This window comes from Nerophis lumbriciformis, linkage group LG12, assembly GCF_033978685.3.
Source record: "Nerophis lumbriciformis linkage group LG12, RoL_Nlum_v2.1, whole genome shotgun sequence".
Classification (NCBI taxonomy): Eukaryota; Metazoa; Chordata; class Actinopteri; order Syngnathiformes; family Syngnathidae; genus Nerophis; species Nerophis lumbriciformis.
In genome coordinates this window covers 40286984-40310124 of record NC_084559.2, presented here as the reverse complement: position 1 = coordinate 40310124, position 23141 = coordinate 40286984, and the positions used below count along the sequence as shown (strand labels likewise).

Sequence of the window (23141 nt, the reverse complement as noted above, 5' to 3'; positions counted from 1 at the left end):
CGGGTCGCGGGGGCAGCAGCCTAAGCAGGGAAGCAGCCTAAGCAGGGAAGCCCAGACTTTCCTCTCCCCAGTCACTTCGTCCAGCTCTTCCCGGGGGATCCCGAGGCGTTCCCAGGCCAGCCGGGAAACAGTCTACCCAACGTGTCCTGGGTCTTCCCCGTGGCCTCCTCCCCAACCCGGAGATGGCACTCCACCCTTTTCATGGCGAGAACCAACTATCACGATATATATATATATATATATATATATATATATATATATACATATATATATATATATATATATATATATAAATATATATATATAGATATTGTTTTATCGCCCAGCCCTAGGAAGTCCCTGTCAAGGTTCCAGTGGTGTAAAAAGGCCATCATTAATTGTCATAATGGCCTAGATGTCCCCAGCAGGTGGAGACAAGTAAGGTCATCAGTCAGTGTGAAGGCCCAGCACACATCTCAATATACAATGGCTGTGCAGCGAGTTCCTGCATGAATCCATCACTGGCATGCAAACAAGCACACGACACGTGCCAAACATAATATCCCAGGGGTAGTCCACAGCAGCCAGTGGTTGTGTAAAGTGAATCTAAGAACATGTCTCAGTTGCTTCATGTTCCGTTAGAGGTCACATTGAACGTACGTCGCCAGAGGCTGTGAGCTTACCTGGTTTGGCGTCCTTGCAGCGGGCTTGTCCTGGTGATTGGCGAGGATGAGGAAAGGCAGCGTGCAGAGCTGCGGGTGCTGCAGGGCCGAGTGCAGCTCTGCACGCGCCGCCTCAAGGTCCTCGTCTGATGAAGCGCTGTCCAAAACGAAGACCACGCCCTGTGACCCCTGGTAGTAGCGACACCAATACTTCTTGATGTTGTCAGCACCTGTGGAAGGACGTGACGCCGTTAGAAGGTGTCATTGTCGCTACTGATGTCACTGCTGGCGGCCATTATGTGTTTGAAATGACACAGTTGAACCTGACACACAAAAAGTTGATTTAAATTAATCAGCGTTTTTGTTGACTTACATTATTTGTAATGTATCCCTTTTTAAGGTACTGTTCATGCTATGTTCAACAAATGGATCAAAAACCAGAAGGGGGGTCCTGATACAACTTTTTCACTTCTGATACAATACCGATACTGGAACCTTGAGTATTGACCCGATACGATATCAGCAGGAATCATACATACTTTTATTTTGTAGTGTGGAATGTTAGAAAGGGTTTGATGAAGTGAAATGAGTCAAACAAGGATCAATGGTAGGTATGAGAAACACTAACCTAGTTATTATTACCATCTGCAATGGACGTGTGCCTTCTTTAAGTTGAAGTGGAGTGGTGACCTGTTTTGCCAACACCTAGTGGTTTCAATAATTAATGATGTTAAGCCCATGACGGATTTTGTTATTGGATAAATACACAATTATAATTGTTTGATACTTGTTTATATTGACAAAATGTGCTGTTTTACACTGAAATGTTGTTCGATTTAGGACATGTATGTCTAGCTTGTGGGCTATTGTATGCTTAGCTGTTGTGTAGCTGCTAGCCCCTAGTAGCCTATAGCCCAGCATGTTTACCTCTTGAAAATGACTAAAACAGAAGTAAAGACCAACCTTGTGTGTTTATTGGAGGACATTTAGATGTTAACTGTCCATCTTTGCACAAGTAAACACACTGCAGGACTGCTTGAATCGCACATCATATCACACAAGTAAACACGCTGCAAAACTGCTTGTATCGCACATGGTATCACACACAAGTCAACACGCCGCAGGACTGCTTGTATCGCACATGATAGCACACACAAGTCAACACACTGCAGGACTGCTTGTATCGCACATGATATCACACACAAGTCAACACGCTGCAGGACTGCTTGTATCGCACATGATATCACATACAAATCAACACGCTGCAGGACTGCTTGTATCGCAGATGATATCACACACAAGTCAACACACTGCAGGACTGCTTGTATCGCATATGATATCACACACAAGTCAACACGCTGCAGGACTGCTTGTATCGCACATGATATCACACACAAGCAAACACCCTCCAGGGCTTCTTGTATCACACATGATATCAATCAATCAATCAATCAATCAATCAATCAATGTTTATTCATATAGCCCTAAATCACAAGTGTCTCAGAGAGCTGCACAAGCCACAACGACATCCTCGGTACAGAGCCCACATAAAGGCAAGGAAAAACTCACCCCAGTGGGACGTCGATGTGAATGACTATGAGAAACCTTGGAGAGGACCGCATATGTGAGTAACCCCCCCACCCCACCTCTACACACACAAGTCAACACGCTGCAGGACTGCTTGTATCGCACATGATACCACACACAAGTAAACACGCTGCAGGACTGCTTGTATCGCACATTTTTCATGCAAGCCAATACAAACTGATACTTTTTTTTTGGAGACTGATATCAATATCAGATTGGGACACCCATGGAGACCAACAAGTTGTGTCAGAGCCATGCCAGTACGTTTACAGTACTTGTGCCTTTGATACAGTAACTCAGCAAAATGGGATATTACTTAAGGTAAAACTTTCACACAGCTGTATGACACATATCGCACTCATTGTTTTCAACACAACAGGGTGATCGAAGTTCACAACAAGGTCCTGACATTGTGGATTTCCCTTTTCAAGCAGGTGCCTTGGAAACTACCGAATGAATAGTCATTATGTGAAGGAATGAACGATTCATGTCATAGAAAAACATGTCTTTGGAGACATCCTCCTTTCCCTTTCCTTCACGCCCTCCTCACTCCACACTTCCTTGCCCTTCTTTCCTTCTCCCTTCTGAAGAAAGCTGCTGGACAAAGTGCCACTTGAGAGTGACCCTCTCATCTGTTGCCATGTCCCTCACGTCCCATTGGCTCCTTCTGCCACCTGTTGGTCTGACAGCAGGACTTCTATGACGTCATGAGTCACGGGGATTCGGAATTTCATGGAATTTGAAAGCAAAGTCATTTGTAAATTATAGCAGCAACAACAATAGTTCTTACTATCACCCTCAGATTCCAGCCACAGTAGAGGTGAGGGATGGATACCTAAACCTGAGCAAAAAACCTAAAGGGAAACGACTCAGGCACCAGCAACAAGTGCTTTGCAACTAAGTGGATTGATAAATAAGTAAGTTATGATTTATTTTCCACGCATATAGGCTGATTGGCAACAGTGTGTGAAATTGTCAATATTGCAATGAGGTGGCCACTTGTCTTTCTGCTCGAGTGCAGCTGGGATAGGCTCAAGCCCCCCCAAGAGAGGAGAAGCGGTAGAAAATGCTAAGATGGCCGCCACGTACATGGACTTCTACAACTATCTACGAACACAAGAACACTTTATGCACCAATGACATTTACGACACACAAGGTGCATTCACAAAACCCTGGAATTATGAGCATTAAACAACATAATTATGACAATTTGAATATATTTCTTATTAGTGTATGTATTACTCAGTTATCATTGAGTTTATATTATTGAAGTATTTCAATATCCATGCATCCATCCATCCATTTTCTACCGCTTGCAATTTCTTTAATACATTAAAAGGCAAATATGCATATTTTCCAACAGCTACGTTCACACAGTAAGTAAGGTATGATGCCATATCTAATTTGCTTTGTTAAATCCCATCTTTTTATGTATAAAAATATACCATGTGTATTGTGAACGGACTGGCAGAAGTAAACATGGCTACGCTTCTAGCAGGTCTCAGTCCTGATGCATTTAAGGCAACATGTCCGTAAGCAATGACTTGTTGTTGTTGTTGTTGTTCATGTTTTGCATGTTACCAGAGGATTTTTCTGCAACCGGAGTCAACATTTTCTAAATGGAGTTAATGCTTGTAGAAGGCAATCATTTTGTCTCTCGCAGTTTTTGGGACATTTGATTCCACGTCTGTGCCGGGTGGTGTGGGAAAGCAGTCCAGTATGGCTGAACACTCTATCACGATATAAATGTTTTATAGTCCATAATTATGGACTTTTTAATGAAAAATAAGGACCAGGAGAAAAATATATTCAATGTACACTAACAATGCAGAAAGGAAATGTTAACACAAACATGGAAAACAAACTAACAATGCCAAGAAAATTATGAAATCACATTCTACACTTAACAATAATCTCTTAAACAGAAGGTGCAAAATAAGGAATATGTAAGAAATGCTTAATCAAGTGTAACAAAATAGTGCACAGTGTGAAAATGTAAACAAAGAGAAACCTGAGAACTATTTTCTGCAGGTTTAGTGACAAAAAGTTATGGCTGTGCTCTAAAGGGTGAGCGTGGAATTACCAGTCTTGGTGAAGACGAGCGCCTTGCATCATTTGCAGACCACATTGGTCTAAAATGGTCAATTTTAAAAAATCCAAAAGACTACCATACTGTCAAGGTGGCTTTTATCGGCAATTTCTTTGCTTTCTGCAGCACTCATTTTTACTTTCTCTTCTCACTCCATGCAAAGAATCAACCGCCAGACAACAAGATGCCACAACCAAACATGATAGTTGATACTGTTACCTGATTGGCTGTTAGCGTATCACTCCCACTGATCGGTGATCACTTCCTGTTTTGCACGGCTAACTTCTGGTTTCTTCCGATGAAAAAGAAAAAAAATAGCGAACGTTTTATCGAACGCACTTTTTTATTGACGTCGATTACTCAATCGCGACATATATTGATATCGTTGTACCGCCAAACCCTAATCCAGTATACCAGTAATCCATTTATTTTTTTTCAAAATGCAAAACAGACATATTTTTGATAGGAAAAATAGTTGTTCTTCCTAAACACAAAAAAACATTCCGAAAATGAACCGAAATGGTAGTTCAAAAATCGAGGTATGGACTGTTTCATTGGTTACCTCAGGGGTTAGCAACCTGCTGCTCTCGAGCCGCATGCGGCTCTTTAGCACCGACCTAGTGGCTCCCTGGAGCTTTTTAAAATATGGAAAAAGATCCGGGAAAAATATATTTGTTGTTTTAGTAATGTTGGAGGACAAAGAAAACACAAACCTTACTAATTTTTAGAAATCCCTCTGTTTAATGTTTGTTGTTTGCTTCACTGATGACTATTTGGCCAGCACCGTTTTGTCCTAAATTTGGCGGTCCTTGAACTCACTGTAGTTGGTTTACGTGTACAACTTTCTCCGTTGCTGCCACAGAAAGACGTGTTTTATGCCACTCCTTCTTTGTCTCATTTTGTCCACCAAACGTTTTATGCTGTGTGAATGCACAAAAGTGAGCTTTGCTGATTTTATTGACTTGCGTGGAGTGCTAATAATAATCCATGCTAACATGCTATTTAGGCTAGCTATATGTACATATTGCATCATTATGCCTCGTTTGTAGGTATATTTGAGATCATTAAATTTCCTTTACTTATGTCTTTTGTGTGTTTAATTTATATCTGCATGTCTCATGAAACATTATCTGTATGTAATATTTCTGATTGTGTGCCATGTTGTTCCAGACCACAGCAAATGTTGCCATGTTGTTTCAGACCACAGCAAACGTTACCCAGCTTGCAAAGATTGTAATAAATCCATTAGAAGAAGACAGCCTGTCCTTTCTTTTAACTTGGGCACACACATCTATGCCTTTGGCAGTTTTAAGCCAGTAATTTCCAGGAGTTATCTCACGCTCTGAGAGACTAACTTAATGTGTTGCCTTCTTTATAACACTTAAATAAGGCTTTTAACTTTTTGCGGCCCGAGACAGATTTGTTTTTTTTATTTTTGGTCCAATATGGCTCTTTCAACATGTTGGGTTGCCGACCCCTGGGTTACCTGTACCACTGTTGCACCTCTATTGTTAACCATTATGCAACACTATCAATGTGAATTTAGGTAGCCATACACTTAATGAGTCGTCAATTACTCATCACTTGTTTCCACCGACTTGAAAAAAAATCACTCCTCTCTGAGCTGCCACCTTATCGTGGTAGAGGAGTTTGCGTGTCCCAATGATCCTAGGAGCTATGTTGTCCAGGGGCTTCCATGCCCCCTGGTAGGGTCTCCCAAGACAAGCAGGTCCTAGGTGAGGGATCAGACAAAGAGCAGCTCGAAGACCTCTATGAAAATGCAACAACTGAGACTCCGATTTCCCTCGCCCGGACACGGGTCACCGGGGCCCCCCTCTGGAGCCAGGCCCGGAGTTGGGGCATATATTGATATCGTTTTACCGCCGAACTTTAATCCAGTATACCAGTAATCCATTTTTTTTTTTTTTTCAAAATGCAAAATAGACACATTTTTGATAGGAAAAATAGTTGTTCTTCCTAAACACAAAAAAATGGGTCCCGGCCGGGCATAGCCCGAAGAGGCAACGTGGGTCCCCCCTCCAATGGGCTCACCACTCATGGGAGGGGCCATAGAGGTCAGGTGCATTGTGAGCTGGGCGGCAGCCGAGGGCAGGGCACTTGGCGGTTCGATCCTCGGCTACATAAGCTAGCTCTTGGGACGTGGAACGCCACCTCGCTGGGGGGGGAGGAGCCTGAGCTAGTGCGCGAGGTAGAGAAGTTCCAGTTGGATATAGTCGTACTCACTTCGACGCACAGCAAGGGCTCTGGAACCAGTTCTTTTGAGAGGGGCTGGACTCTCTTCCACTCTGGCGTTGCCAGCAGTGAGAGGCGACGGGCTGGGGGTGGCAATTCTTGTTGCCCCCCGGTGTTTTGTTATTGGACTTTTGTGCTCGTCACAGATTGTCCATAACGAACACCATGTTCAAACATAAGGATGTCCATATGTGCACTTGGCACCAGGACACCCTAGGCCGCAGTTCCCATTATCGACTTTGAAGTTGTGTCATCGGATTTGCGGTCTCATGTTTTGGACACTCGGGTGAAGAGAGGGGCGGAGCTTTCTACCGATCACCACCTGGTGGTGAGTTGGCTGCGATGGTGGGGGAGGATGCCGGACAGACCTGGCAGGCCCAAACGCATTTTGAGGGTTTGCTGGGAGCGCCTAGCAGAGTCTCCTGTCAGAGAGAGTTTTAATTCCAGCCTCCGAAGAACTTTGAACATGTCACGAGGGAGGCGCTGGACATTGAGTCCGAGTGGACAATGTTCCATACCTCTATTGTCGAGGTGGCCGATTGGAGCTGTGGCCGCAAGGTGTTTGGTGCCTGTCATGGCGGTAATCCTAGAAGCCGTTGGTGGACACCATGTTACGACTGCGTGGCATGGTGATGCCGGAGGTCGTCTTTTCAAGATGCAGAGGGGTCAGGAAGCAGCTTGCAGGTGAGAATAAATGATTTATTCGAGTTGTAGTACAAAATATGATGCGCGGTGCCCACGGCACAGAAAACAAAAGGGTAGCCAAAAGATGCTAATATCAAAAATGCAGACTATGAGCGAAACTAGGGGCGTAACTTGTTGCATGGGAGCAAACAAAACCAACAGACCGAGTGAGGCCAGCGCGTAAACTAAATAGCCCTCTGATTAGTGCCCGGGCAACAGGTGCGCGTCCGGGACACTAACCAGAGGCAGGTGACTATAATCTGCCGTCATGGCAACAGAAACAAACTCAAGAGGTGCTGAAAACACAAGTGACTTAACAACACAAAAACAAAAATATGATCCGGGCAGCGGATCATAACAGTACCCCCCCCTTAAGGGACAGATTCCAGATGTCCCCTGGCAAAACTAAAACCCCCCCGACTATAACAAAGTTCAAGAGTCAAGGGAGGGTGGAGGGAGGATTTGGCGGAGGGTCGCCAGGCCACGTGTCCCCGAATCCACCGGGGACGAGTCAGGTGGCGGCGGCGAATGGAACGCCGCTGCCGGAGGCGAGGCGGGCGACCACGGAAAGGCCACATTCGTGGCTGCCGAGAAGGTGGGCGTGAGTGGCGCCAGAAGTTCAGCAGCCGGAGAGTTCTGCAACTACGTCTCGGGTGTCGCTGCTGTTTGCGCCACTGGCGTCCATACACAAACCTCCGAGAGTGCCGCTTGCGCAGCCAGACCACTCGAGGTCGCTGAGACGACGATGAGGGCGAGAGAGCAGACGTCGTCGTGGAAGCAGGAGGAGTCGTCGTCGCTGTGGAAGCAGGAGGAGTCGTCGTCGCCGTGGAAGCAGGAGGAGTCGTCGTCGCTGTGGAAACAGGAAGCGTCGTCGTCGCCGTGGAAACAGGAAGCGTCGTCGTCGCCGTGGAAACAGGAAGCGTCGTCGTCGCCGTGGAAACAGGAAGCGTCGTCGTCGCCGTGGAAGCAGGAAGCGTCGTCGTCGCCGTGGAAGCAGGAAGCGTCGTCGCTGTGGAAGCAGGAAGCGTCGTCGCCGTGGAAGCAGGAAGCGTCGTCGCCGTGGAAACAGAAAGCGTCGTCGCCGTGGAAACAGGAAGCGTCGACGCCGTGGAAACAGGAAGCGTCGTCGCTGTCGGCGTGGGCGGAGCAGGCGGCTCGTCTGTCGGCGTGGGCGGAGCAGGCGGCTCGTCTATCGGCGTGGGCGGAGCCAGAGGCGGAGCAGGCGGCTCGTCTGCCGGCGTGGGCGGAGCCAGAGGCGGAGCAGGCGGCTCGTCTGCCGGCGTGGGCGGAGCAGGCGTCCGGGCTGTCGACGTGAGCGGAGCAGGCGGCTCGTCTGCCGGCGTGGGCGGAGCAGGTGCTGGTGTGGGAACCAGACTTGGAGCAGGTGCTGGTGTGGGAACCAGACTTGGAGCAGGTGCTGGGCGTGACTTTGGCGGAGGTGGCCTGGCCGGGGGTTGCGGGTTAGCACGCCGAAGGACTGGTGGTGGCGGCCGGGCAGGAGGTTGCGGCTTAGCATGCCGGAGAACTGGTGGCGGAGGCCGGCATGGAGGTTTGGGCTTGGCTGGGCGCAGCTGTGCCCGCCCACTAGCAAAGCACCCAGTACTAGCCCCCCCCTCAAGAAGCGGATCCCAGACGCGTCTTGTGCAGTCTGGAACAGTCTTTAGGGGTGGGAGGGAGGAGGTGAGGAGGGGGGTAGGCTCCTCCCCTTTTGATTGTCCAAATTCTCTATTCTGCTCTTCAATAGCATGCGGAGTGTCCTTTGCCGCTTGGGATTGTTCCTCAAGTCTTAGTTCAATCAGTACCTTCCGGTACCACTCATCCACCCAAGCAGGACTGTACTTCTCGAGGGGTGTCTCGGAAGATGACTGGGCTGGAACAGGAAGTGGAGAAGGCAGAGCAGCACGTGGCACAGCAGACAGAGGAGTGGGTGGAGCTTGAGCCTTAGGGGGTGGGGCCAAAGTAATTGGGGGCTGAGCTTGAAAGTCAGAAGGTGAGTGGGACTGACTAGACCTAGAATTTAAAAAAATGTCCTGATAATGCTTAATTTTAGAATTAAAGTCATTTGTAAATGACTGACAGAAAGAATTAACAGAATGCAAAAAAATGTCTTTTTCTATGACGTCATCAAAAGTGGACGGGGGCATGTTCTCGGGGGGCGACAACGGAATGACGTCATAGCTGCAATCCCAGTGATTGACAGGCCAGTCGGAGGAATCTTTGAAAATATGGTCATTATAATTACCAAATATTTGAGGAGAATCCTGGGCTGCTTGTAGCTGGCTGTGCTCCGGAGGGAAAAGTTGTGGGATAGGTGCGTCTTTGCCGCAAGCCGAAGTCTTCTTGGTTGACTTCCGCTTTCGCTGACGCGTACGGGCTGGCTGTGAGCGGACATCCCCCGCTCACAGTCGATATGGACCAACGAACCGTCAGGCCCCCACAAAAGGTCTTCGCGCTCCAAAGGGGAATACTGGAGAGTCTCTCTCTCCATCGCCTTTAAGACCAGCCACGTCCCGTAGCCGGAATCCTCCACGCCCTCTTCGAAAAGACTGTCGGCTGTTGGTTTTCTGTTACGACTGCGTGGCATGGTGATGCCGGAGGTCGTCTTTTCAAGATGCAGAGGGGTCAGGAAGCAGCTTGCAGGTGAGAATAAATGATTTATTCGAGTTGTAGTACAAAATATGCTGCGCGGTGCCCACGGCACAGAAAACAAAAGGGTAGCCAAAAGATGCTAATATCAAAAATGCAGACTATGAGCGAAACTAGGAGCGTAACTTGTTGCATGGGAGCAAACAAAACCAACAGACCGAGTGAGGCCAGCGCGTAAACTAAATAGCCCTCTGATTAGTGCCCGGGCAACAGGTGCGCGTCCGGGACACTAACCAGAGGCAGGTGACTATAATCTGCCGTCATGGCAACAGAAACAAACTCAAGAGGTGCTGAAAACACAAGTGACTTGAAAACAAAAACAAAAATATGATCCGGGCAGCGGATCATAACACACCAGCGGTGAAGGATGCCGTCAAGCTGAAGAAAGAGTCCTATCGGGCTCTTTTGGCTCATAGGACTCCGGAGGCAGCAGACAGGTACCGACAGGCCAAGCGGTGTGCGGCTTAAGCGGTCGCGGAGGCAAAAATCGGACATGGGAGGAGTTCAGGGAAGCCATGGAAAACGACTTCCAGAGGGCTTCGAAGCGATTCTGGACCACCATCCGCCGCCTCAGGAAGGGGAAGCAGTGCAATGTCAACACCGTGTATGGTGGGGATGGTGTTCTGCTGACCTCGACTGCGGATGTTGTGGATCGGTGGAGGGAATACTTCGAAGACCTCCTCAATCCTACCAACACGTCCTTCCTATGAGGAAGAAGTGCCTGGGGAATCTGTAGTGGGCTCTCCTATTTCTGGGGCTGAGGTTGCCAAGGTAGTTAAAAAGCTCCTTGGTGGCAAGGCCGTAGATGAGATCCGCCCGGACTTCCTTAAGGCTCTGGATTCAGGAGGAACAGTGTGGTTTTCGTCCTGGTCGTGGAACTGTGGACCAACTCTATACTCTCGGCAGGGTCCTTGAGGGTGCATGGGAGTTTGCCCAACCAGTCTACATGTGCTTTGTGGACTTGGAGAAGGCATGGTAGTCCTGTGGGGAGTGCTCAGAGAGTATGGGGTAACGGACTGTCTGATTGTGGCGGTCCGCTCCCTGTATGATCAGTGTCAGAGCTTGGTCCGCATTGCCGGTAGTAAGTCGGACCCCTTTCCAGTGAGGGTTGGACTCCACCAAGGCTGCCCTTTGTCACCGATTCTGTTCATAACTTTTATGGACAGAATTTCTAGGCGCAGTCAGGGCGTTAAAGGTTTCTGGTTTGGTGGCTGCAGGATTAGGTCTCTGCTTTTTGCAGATGATGTGGTCCTGATGGCTTCATCTGGCCAAGATCTTCAGCTCTCACTGGATCGGTTCGCAGCCCAGTGTGAAGCGACTGGGATGGGAATCAGCACCTCCAAGTCCGAGTCCATGGTTCTCGCCCGGAAAAGGGTGGAGTGCCATCTCCGGGTTGGGGAGGAGATCTTGCCCCAAGTGGAGGAGTTCAAGTACCTCGGAGTCTTGTTCACGAGTGAGGGAAGAGTGGATCGTGAGATCGACAGGCGGACTGGTGCGGCGTTTTCAGTAATGCAGACGCTATATCGATCCGTTGTGGTGAAGAAGGAGCTGAGCCGGAAGGCAAAGCTCTCAATTTACCGGTCGATCTACGTTCCCATCCTCACCTATGGTCATGAGCTTTGGGTTATGACCGAAAGGACAAGATCACGGGTACAAGCGGCCGAAATGAGCTTCCTCCGCCGGGTGGCAGGGCTCTCCCTTAGACATAGGGTGAGAAGCTCTGTCATCCGGGAGGAGCTCAAAGTAAAGCCGCTGCTCCTCCTCATCGAGAAGAGCCAGATAAGGTGGTTTGAGCATCTGGTCAGGATGCCACCCGAACGCCTCCCTAGGGAGGTGTTTCGGGCACGGCCGACCGGTAGAAGGCCACGGGGAAGACTTAGGACACGTTGGGAAGACTATCTCTGCCGGCTGGCCTGGGAACGCCTTGGGATCTCCCGGGAGGAGCTGGACGAAGTGGTTGGGAGAGGGAAGGGTGGGCTTCCCTGCTTAGGCTGCTGCCCCCGCGACCCGACCTCGGATAAGCAGAAGAAGATGGATGGATGGATGGATGGATGAAAAAAATCAACTCGATGGATAAAAAAGAGGTATTGTCCTACAGTATGAACATAACATATAAGAGTATGCATTTACATGTTTCGCAGTGCTTTCCACAGCAGTACAACTAACTATGTTCTTGCTTCGTCAAGACAATCGAATCCTGTGTGGGACTAAAAGTTGTTGTTATATTTAAATATCACTGCAGCGGTCTTGGCTAAGCTGGGAAGAAAGATGGAACAAGAATGTCCACATTCATACCAAACTGTGGTGTATGAAAGAATGTATGTTCATCTGTGATATACAATTAAAAGCACATCCACAATGCTCAAGAGAAAAAAAGAAGGTCAAAATGAGGTCTGATTTGAGGAAAACATGTTCCTCGCCGCCCTCCTCCCTCAAACAAGATATACTTTTTCAGGCGTTGGGAGCAGATTAAGACAAGCTGAAACAAGGGCTTGAATAACTGAATTAATATTACATATACAGTACATTACTCTCATTCATGGATGTGGTTCTAATGAAATTTGACATGAACAGAAAATAGGTTTGACCTAAAAGATGAGTAATTATGTGTTGGCAGTAATGAATGGAGCCACAAACAGAAAGCCCTCTTTTAAAAAGTCTATTTTTGGATGAATCACGATTGGGACATTTTGTTTAGGTGTTCAGAAACAATATGACACATGCACCCTATGTTTACTGTAACCGACTCCCCTTATTTTCACAAGTACAAAAACACAAACACATTAGTTTGAGTGAGTCTGAGCTAATGAGAATTAGATAGGCACACTTTGTTTGTTTTTAGCAGGGATAGAAATTTGATTTATTTGCTTTTAGGATTGCAAAAGTGGATAGTGAATTTCCAGGGTCAGGGTCTGGGCGATGTCAATATATATCGATATCAATAAAATACCAACATAAAATGTGTTTGATATATTTTTTTCCTTGGAAGAAAGCGGAAGTTGCAAAGCAAGGTTGGTTGTATGAACAAAGACACTCGCTCCCTGGTAATGCAGGAAGTGATCACTGATCAGTGGGAGTGACACGCTAACAGCCAATCAGATAACCGTATCAACTATCACGTTTGAGTGCTGCAGAGAGCGAAGACATTGTGGATAAAACAGGAAATGTCACCTCGACAATATGGCAGTTTTTCAGATTTTTTTAAACTGACCCTAGTAAACAATGCAAGGCGTTCGTCCCAACCAAGACCGGTGATACCACACCACTTTAGACACGCTCGCCCTTTAGAGCACAACAGGAACTTCCTGGTACTAAACCTGCAAAAAATAGTTCTTCTCAGGTTTCTCTGTGTTTACATTTTCACACATCGCACTATCTTGTTACACTTGATTAAACATTTCTTACGTATTCCTCATTTTTGCACATTCATTTAAAAAGTTATTGATAAGTGTTCAATGTGATTTTTAGATTTTTGTTGACATTGATTGTTGATATTTCCTTTCCTTTCTGCCTTGATAGTTGAGGGCATTATAATCAGAGGGAGGCTACATATGAAATAAAATCGTTTACATTGAATATATTTTTCTCCTTGTCCTAATTTTCCATATAAAATATCAATATTTACCGATATCAAACACTTATATCGTGATATGTTTTTAAGAACTACTGAAACTACTTTTTTTTTTTACGTAATCCAGTCTACGGAACTATCACTGACAAATAAAACAATTTTGGTCGTAAAAACTAAACAAAACAAAAAACTGTGTGAATGCTGAAAATATAGCATCAAGTAACAAAAAAGTTTTTGGGGGGAATTTGGGCAATTGTTAGTGTGGATATCCAGGATAACTGAAATATTTTGGGAAATGTGGAGGTTTAAAAAACTGTCCAATCACTTCAAATGGGCCAAAATTGTTCTGGAAAGTGTAATTCCTAGGAATGTGTCATGAATGAGCGAAACATATTGTCATTGGAAGGGTTCGAAATGGATGAAAAATGTGTAAAGGGAAGGTAATATTTTTTTTTACAATACTACGTGTGAATGTTTTTCAGCATTCTTACAATAATGCACATGAGAATATCAGGATGATAAACCTGAAATAATGGAATAACTGGCTGCATTCCAGGTGTAAAATAAGGTGCTGTGTGTGGTTCCAGTGATTTGGAGGAAGTCAACTGGAAGTCTAGCTGTTTGTTTACTCCAATGACGAATGAGGGGGTGGGGCCGCAGTGACGCTAAAAACACAGCTGTTGATATACCCATCGACCTGCAGGTCTGTTTGGGAGTAAACAGGAAGTCGTGAACTGAAGCACACCTTAAGCCCTCCGGCTTAAGGAGACCACAAATGAGATCAGTAATTGTAAATATTTGACATATACTGATATACAGTACAGGCCAAAAGTTTAAACACACCTTATCATTCAATGGGTTTTCTTATTTTCATGACTATTCACGTTGTAGATTGTCACTGAAGGCATCACAACTATGAATGAACACATGTGGAGTTATGTACTTAACAAAAAAGGTGAAATAACTGAAAACATGTTTTATATTCTAGTTTCTTCAAAATAGCCACCCTTTGCACTGATTACTGCTTTGCACACTCTTGGTATTCTCTTGATGAGCTTCAAGAGGTAGTCGCCTGAAATGGTTTTCACTTCACAGGTGTCAGTTTTGATGCCTCCAATGACAATCTACAATGTAAATAGTCATGAAAATAAAGAAAACACATTTAAATGAGAAGGTGTGAATTGAATATAGGTTGAAAAGGATTTGCAAATCATTGTGTTCTGTTTTTATTAACGATTTACACAACGTGCCAACTTCACTGGTTTTGTATATATACATATGTGTGTGTGTGTATATATATTAGGGCTGTGAATCTTTGGGTGTCCCACGATTCGATTCAATATCGATTCTTGGGGTCACGATTCGATTCAAAATCGATTTTTTTTTCAATTCAACACGATTCTCGATTCATTCAATACATAGGATTTCAGCAGGATCTACCCCAGTCTGCTGACATGCAAGCAGAGTAGTAGATTTTTGTAAAAAGCTTTTATAATTGTAAAGGACAATGTTTTATCAACTGATTGCAATAATGTACATTTGTTTTAACTATTAAATGAACCAAAAATATGACTTATTTTATCTTTGTGAAAATATTGGACACAGTGTGTTGTCAAACGTATGAGATGTGATGCAAGTGTAAGCCACTGTGACACTATTGTTCTTTTTTTCTTCTTTTTTTTTTATAAATGTCTAATGATAATGTCAATGAGGGATTTTTAATCACTGCTATGTTGAAATTGTAAGTAATATTGATACTGTTGTTGATAATATTCATTTTTGTTTCACTACTTTTGATTTGTTCTGTGTCGTGTTTGTGTCTCCTCTCAATTGCTCTGTTAATTGCAGTTCTGAGTGTTGCTGGGTCGGGTTTGGTTTTGGAATTGGATTGCATTGTTATGGTATTGCTGTGTATTGCTTTGTTGGATTGATTAATTAAAATAATAATAATAATAATAAATAAATAAATAAAAATAAAAAATCGATTTGAAAAAAATGAGAATCGATTCTGAATCGCACAACGTGAGAATCGCGATTCAAATTCGAATCGAATCGATTTTTTCCCACACCCCTAATATATACACCTATCTATACAGCTGTAGAAATCTGCTGTATAGTATGCGTGCTTGGGTCTCTTTTTTCAGGAACACTCACAATAATGTCTGACTGAGTGCTAAAAACATCATACCGTTGTTCTGTTTGACGCATTTCACTTGATCAAATATTCCACTACAAAATAAAAGTATGTTTGATTTGTGTTGATATTGCAATCGGTATTGGCGAATACTCAAAGCCCAAAATGGGTACCGTATGGGGACACTCCAACTAATTATCACTTACCACTATACAGGTAAAAGCCAGTAAATTAGAATATTTTGAAAAACTTGATTTATTTCAGTAATTGCATTCAAAAGGTGTAACTTGTACATTATATTTATTCATTGCACACAGACTGATGCATTCAAATGTTTATTTCATTTAATTTTGATAATTTGAAGTGGCAACAAATGAAAATCCAAAATTCCGTGTGTCACAAAATTAGAATATTACTTAAGGCTAATACAAAAAAGGGATTTTTAGAAATGTTGGCCAACTGAAAAGTATGAAAATGAAAAATATGAGCATGTACAATACTCAATACTTGGTTGGAGCTCCTTTTGCCTCAATTACTGCGTTAATGCGGTTTGTAGTTTCATACAGTATAGGCGACATATATAAACCCTCGGTTACATTTATATAGGCTAGTAAGGTAAAGTTTTGTACCTGACAAGTTTCGGCTACCTTGCTTCTGCAAACTTGTCAGGTACAAAACTTTACCTTACTAGCCTATATAAATCAACCATTTATAAAAATCACTTAACACTGTCTTAGCTTTATAGGAATTGTGAGTGAAGGTTTATCCTGCACAGTATCAGTGACATATGGTCCACACCATTCATCAGGTTTGGGTAATATCCATTAATGAGCCGTCCGGTATGGATCTGACACGCAGCTGTTGTCAGAAGTCTCAAGTGAGAATAGTCTGTGCCTTCCAGCATCAGCGTGTGTGATTTACTGACATCTTGCAGCGAGCTTTAAAACTGCAGCCAGAGAAAAAAGCGTGTAATGTTCTTTGTATGTATGCAATGTACAGACGGTTTTACTCAAAAGAATACGTCTGTTAATTGTATTGCACCTTCATTTGAGCTTCCAATTGTTTATTCGTATGTGCGCACACAGACATGTCAACATGGAGCACGCCATATCTACACCTGTTACAGCAGATGTAAAACGGATTGACACATACACTGTGCAAAGATTGATGAATATGCATGCACAGCGTGTGCATATGGTATACAGTCAATGTGCCACTGTGCTTCCTGTTATCACAAGCACAGCTCCAAAGAACAACGGCAATGAATGACGATTATTTGGACCACCTCTTCATCAGCTGTCATGGTGTGGCATAAACGCAGACTGTGAAATGGTCTGTCTAGACTTGACGTCACGTCAGAGTCCAGACGTACACACACGCGCACACACAGATCACGCACACGCGATTTGCTTCCTCGCTGTGTCCCACCTACATTCCCGTCGTACCTGACAGCGGCTGGGTGACAAATATTTGTGGGGTTTGTAATCATGATGAACGATATGGCAAGGAATTGACATCATGTAAGATTTGAACTCACTTGATTGACATGTTATAGCCACAGAGGCTGATCAGGTCTTTGTGCAGTTAATAGTGCTCTGATTTAGACTTGGGCTGGGTGATCTGTACCGCATTATAGCAGTGACGTGCGATCACCTGCCATCATGGAAAGAAAAAAAATGTAAAAAGAAAAAAAAAAAATTAAATTGTTATATGTATTCAGTGATTATACTATAAAGTTATTTTCCATTTAACTTCACCAGTTTTAGATTATTTTTATTCAAAATCGCTGAATTTTCACATTTGCCGTTCAAATACTGAGAAGAGACGGTGCGGTGATCAGCAGCCAGTTGACGCACGTCACTCAGTTGTGCCTCAACATGGATTGCGGACTCGGCTAACTGCTGGCCTGCTGTGCAGTGAGACCGTATTGCTATATGAACTATATTATACATTTCCATAGTTTAGTTAGCTGAGGTATATAATGTACAGTGTATTTTGTCAACAACTGTATGTGTGTAACGTATTTCTTGTGCTGAGAAATCATAAAACTGCTGCGAAGACGCACTGTGTGAGGCTCGCAGTAATCCCGCCTCCTGGTGCCGGTTAATGCACCCCCGCCGCAGAATGCACCCCATGACGGGAGCGCCACACCAACCAAAGCCCACACCCAAACCCTCCACGTGCAAGACCGAATCCACCCAGAAAAAGTCACTCAACAAGAAGCCAAAAAGTGCAAAAACAACAATGCTCGCGCCGGAGGAGCCGTGAACGACTGCAGGGACACAACATTAGGTACACCTGCAGACTGCAGCACTGTTTTTATATTTCATTCATTCACAACTTCTCCAACACGAACACCACTGTCCCCGCACTTATAAGTAAAGGTAAGACCATAATAACGTTTTTTAAATTAAATGTGCATTTTTGTGTGCTACAGTTTGTATGTGTAAAGTTAAAGTTAAGTTAAAGTACCAATGATTGTCACACACACACTAGGTGTGGTGAAATTAGTCCTCTGCATTTGACCCATCCCCTTGTTCACCCCCTGGGAGGTGAGGGCAGCAGTGGGCAGCAGCGGCGCCGCGCCCGGGAATAATTTTTGGTGATTTAACCCCCATTTCAACCCTTGATGCTGAGTGCCAAGCAGGGAAGAATGCTGGTATGAGCTTTTAAACATAACCCGTTAACTGCTGCCAATCAAATGGTGAATAAGATACTCTTTAGGGTTCATATGTTTGTAAATCTGACTGTGATGAAGTCAGTGCCTCACCAGCCATGAACTTCACCGCAAGTCACTGCATTATAGATATTTTATATCAGTCAATATTGATAATTATTGATATTTTTTATGAAAAGTAAAAACCAGGCGTAAAATATCAAATATAACCGTCCTCTAATCCCCTCAGCTATCAAGGCAGAAAGGAAATGTCAACACAAGCATGCAAAACAATAAAACCATGTGAACAAAATTCTAAAATCACATTAAAATGAAGGTGCGACAATAAGAAATATGTAAAAAAAAACAAAAAACTGTAAAATAATAGAACTAATTTCTGCCGGTTTAGTGCCAGGAATTTACAGCTGTGCTCTAAAGGGTAAGCACAGCTAAGGTTGTTTGGTATTACTGGTCTTGTTGGGGATGAGCACCTTGCATCATTTACAGACCAAATTGGTCGGACTACGGTCTGTTTGAAAAAAATCCCCAAAACTGCCATACTCGCTGCATTTCCATTGCAGTTTTTCGCAAAATAGAAGTGATACTTCTAAAATTTCGCCTATGTACACTTGCGACTTGTAGGTGTTTCCATTAAAGGGTGTTTTGAATCATGCACCGTATCACTGATAAAATCTCACCCCACGAGACTCCACTTTGAGGAAGATACTGCAGCTGGTGCTGTGATGTCACTAGATGACCAAGGTGATCGCTTAAAGGCAACGTCCTTACGGCCGCCTCCACATTGTTTGTCAGCGTGGGTCACTACGAGCCTGCGGAACAGCCTCAGTTGCCGGCAGGCCGACCGATTTGAAGCGAGACAAGATCTAGTCTGCCCGAGTTGTCCTGTGTGTTTATGTGACCAGCTGTAAATGTGGAAAAAAGTGTTTCCATCATGCTTTTGCCAAACACTTCAATATACAAACGTCTCAAAAACCACCTCATGAGAGAACAAAATGTTTTAGCAATATTTGAGTTTTTTTCAAAATATGTCCGTTTCCGTTACCAGTTTCTTGTTGCAATATTTAGGTTATTTAGGCGCATTTCTCTTCTATTCTACTTTTCCTCTTTTATCCACAATTTCTTCATTTTCACTTTCTCTTCTCACTCCATGCAAAGAAACAACCGCGAGACAACAAGATGGCGCAACCATACTGATAGTTGATACTGTTACCTGATTGGCTGTTAGCGTGTCACGCCCACTGATCAGTGATCACTTCCTGCATTACCAGAGAGCGAGTGCCTTTGTTCATGCTACCAACCTTGCTTTGCAAATTCCGCTTTCTTGCGACAAAGAAAACAAAAAAATTAACAAACCTTATATTGAACGCATTTTTATTGACATGGATTACGTGTCTACCGCGATACATATTAATATGCCTTTATTGCCCAGCCCTAATACAAAGTAAATGTCTCAGTTTATGTCTCTACTTTAAAGGACAGCTTACACCAATCTAGGCCAAATCACTCAAAGGCAGAGAGATAAAAACCAGGATAAGCAACAATATAATATATATATATATATATATATATATATATATATATATATTTATTTATTTTTTATTTTATTTAATTTATTTATTTATTTATTTTTTTGTTCTGTCCAGCCACTCAGGCAAATCATATTGTTGATATAGATGATCTATATTTGCTGTACAGATTTACTTTACAAAATAAAAGTTTGGGATACTTCTATTGTTGTCTTATTTGTGTTTGACTTTATTAAATGGATTTATATTCTTATTTGGCACAGCCGGGCCGGAGCAGGAGGGGATAGAAAGAAGAAAAAAAGGAAGAAAGAGGGGGAAATTGCGGGGACAAGAGTGGGATAAGACAGAGAGACAACAACAATAACAACAACAGAACAGCATCAGCAAATATGATATGTACAAATATGATAGTAAAAGTCATAGCAAAGAAGCAGTTAGTGAAGTAAATATTAATAACACAGAAATGACAATGAACAATATTATACTACAAATGGATCAATACAAATACCAATAGAAATAGTACTATTGATAATGAATAATAATAATTACCGGTACTTCTATCATCAACAATACAATTGTTCAAATGCAACAATACATGTATGTCATGATTATTTGAAAAACAAAATAAAGCAGATAAATGGAGGAGAAGAAATAGAAGCGAACTGTATTAACTTTGGAGACTGTTATAGTAACAATAGGTTGACCTGCTCTGTGGCCTTGTGGTTAGAGTGTCTGCCCTGAGATGGGTAGATTGTGAGTTCAAACCCCAGCCGAGTCATACCAAAGACTATAAAAATGGGACCCATTACCTCCCTGCTTGGCACTCAGCATCAAGGGTTGGAATTGGGGGTTAAATCACCAAAATGATTCCCGAGCGCAGCCACCGCTGCTGCTCTCTGCTCCCCTCAACTCCAAGGGGGTGGAACAAGGGGATGGGTCAAATGCAGAGGCTAATTTCACCACACTTGGTGTGTGTGTGACTATGAGTAGTACTTTAACTTTAACTTTAAGCTTTGTCAGTGTGCTACCCAGTTTCCCCTCGGGCAACAACGTTAATATATGTTTGATGAAACCTGATTATATGTATGTATATGTATGTATGTGTACAGAATGTGTATATGTATGTTTGTACAGTGAATGTATATGTACAGTATGTATATACTGTATGTATGTTTGTAATAATAATGGGGATTTTCCTTGATTGTGGGAGGAAAAAAGCAAAATGATAACAGATTAAAATGGTACTTGAAAGCAAAGTTATTTTTTCCCAATAACTACTAACGACATTTTGGCTTAAAACTGGGGTTTGTGCAGAAGGAAGCAATACTTTTCCCGCCTCAATGATTCATAGGAAAATCATTAATTTATCAGATGTGTCTTGCACTTAAGGGTGCCTGTATATGTAAGACTTGATCTATACTGTATTTCTGTCTGCCTCCCAGTCGACCTTTCATTGCAAAAAAGAAGGACATGCATAGAAAGTGCTTCTTGCCTTCTCACAGGCCTTAAAGGAAAACTGCTCTTTTTTTTAATTCTGTCCATCAGCCACAATTCTTAGGTCGACAAGAAGACACATCTTTCATTTTTCTGTGCTTTCTAAACAGTAAAAACCTGCTAGCACACAGCGGCTAACAATACAGGTCATGGAGATTCACCTATTTTGGCAATAAATCACTCTAAAAAACATCTCTACCTCTCCTCTCGTCACTATATCAATAAGGCAATAACTGAATATGGCTGTTAAATTCATTGGGAAAAATGTGAAATACTACCACTTAATAAACATTGCAAGTTCAGAACTTCAAGAAGCAGAAATCATATCGAGGAACGCATATTACACCAAATCTTTATACAAGCAGAGATCTAAATCTTAAACATTTAAAAAATAAGATAGAATCCAAATTTGAACGCTGCTCACGTCTCCAAATACTACTTTGAGGTCGGGTGAACATGGTAAAATGAGTATACTGCTAGCAGTTAATTATACATTGAAAATGATACCTGTCCTAATTAATAAAAGTTGAAAAATACATACGATACATACATAAACATACATACATACATAAAATACATACGATGATATCACATTTTATATAGTGTGGAAAGAAGGCCAGCTATTCATATTTAAGATTGTCTAGTACACAAGATAAGACTTAGACTTAGACTTCCTTTTTATTGTCATTCAAATATGAACTTTACAGCACAAATAAGAACGACATTTTGTTACATAAGCTCATGGTAGTGCAGGATAAAAAAGCAATAAGGTGCAAATATAAATAAATAAATATATATAAATAATATATAAAATAAATAAATATATATATAAATATATAAAAATAAATAAATAGATTACTGTACAGATAAATATATTGCACTTTTTCACATGCGTCCACGTTTATGGATGTATGTTATATTTTCTTTTTTATTCCAGCGAGTTAATCCATTTTGGGGGGAGTTGAGGGGATAATTTAATTATGATGCGTTCAAGAGTCTTACGGCCTGAGGGAAGAAGCTGTTACAGAACCTGGAGGTTCTGCTTCGGAGGCTGCAGAACCTCTTTCAAGAGTCCAGCAGTGAAAACAGTCCTTGGTGGGCGTGGGAGGAGTCTTTGCAGATTTTCTGAGCCCTGGTCAGGCAGCGGCTTTTTGCGATCTCCTGGATAGGAGGAAGAGAAGTACTGATGATCTTTTCCGCCGTCCTCACCACTCTCTGGAGAGACTTCCAGTCTGAGGCATTGCAGGCTCCAGTCGAGACAGAGATGCTGTTGGTCAGTGGGCTCTCTATAGTGCAGTGGTTCTTAACCTGGGTTCGATGGAACCCTAGGGGTTCGGTGAGTCGGGCTCAGGGGTTCGACGGAGGTCAAAACACACCCGACTCATCATCTAAATAAAAACTTCTCCCTATCTGCGTATTACGGATATAGCAACAGCAGAAGTCAGACTGATTTGACGTAACAAAAGTAGGCCTTCTAACTACTTTAGGCCCAAATATGAAGTTGTCAGTCAAAACATTGCACGCATGTTTCTCCCCAGTGCAGTTCCTTCTGAAAATATTCTGTTTGGGGTTTTCTCTTTGCCAACTCATATGAGAAATAGAAAGACACCGGAGAGCTCTTTTTTGGGGAATTTTGCCTATGTGAGACAAGAACACACGTTTTTCTTTTTTTCATTCTAATTAGTACAATACGACAGGTGGCTAACAATGAAGCTAATCTTTTGCGCTCATAAAGCCCTCTAGAAGAACATCGAAAAACGCCAACATTGTTATTGTTTTTGTAAGCCAGGGATGTCAAACTCATTTTCATTGAGGGCCACATCGCAGAAGGCCACATG

The 23141-nt window shown here is 43.2% G+C and overlaps 1 protein-coding gene across 8 annotated transcripts in view; it reads right to left on the bottom strand.

Annotated features, from left to right (window-relative positions):
- The window catches only part of LOC133623351 (ADP-ribosylation factor-like protein 15), a 314561-nt gene that overhangs the window by 128527 nt on the left and 162893 nt on the right, over window positions 1–23141 (bottom strand). For all 8 annotated transcript variants that reach the window (XM_061986568.1, XM_061986570.1, XM_061986576.2 and 5 more), the window contains one exon: window positions 663–871. In XM_061986568.1, the coding sequence (XP_061842552.1) occupies window positions 663–871 (209 nt within the window). The remainder of the gene's footprint in view (window positions 1–662; window positions 872–23141) is intronic.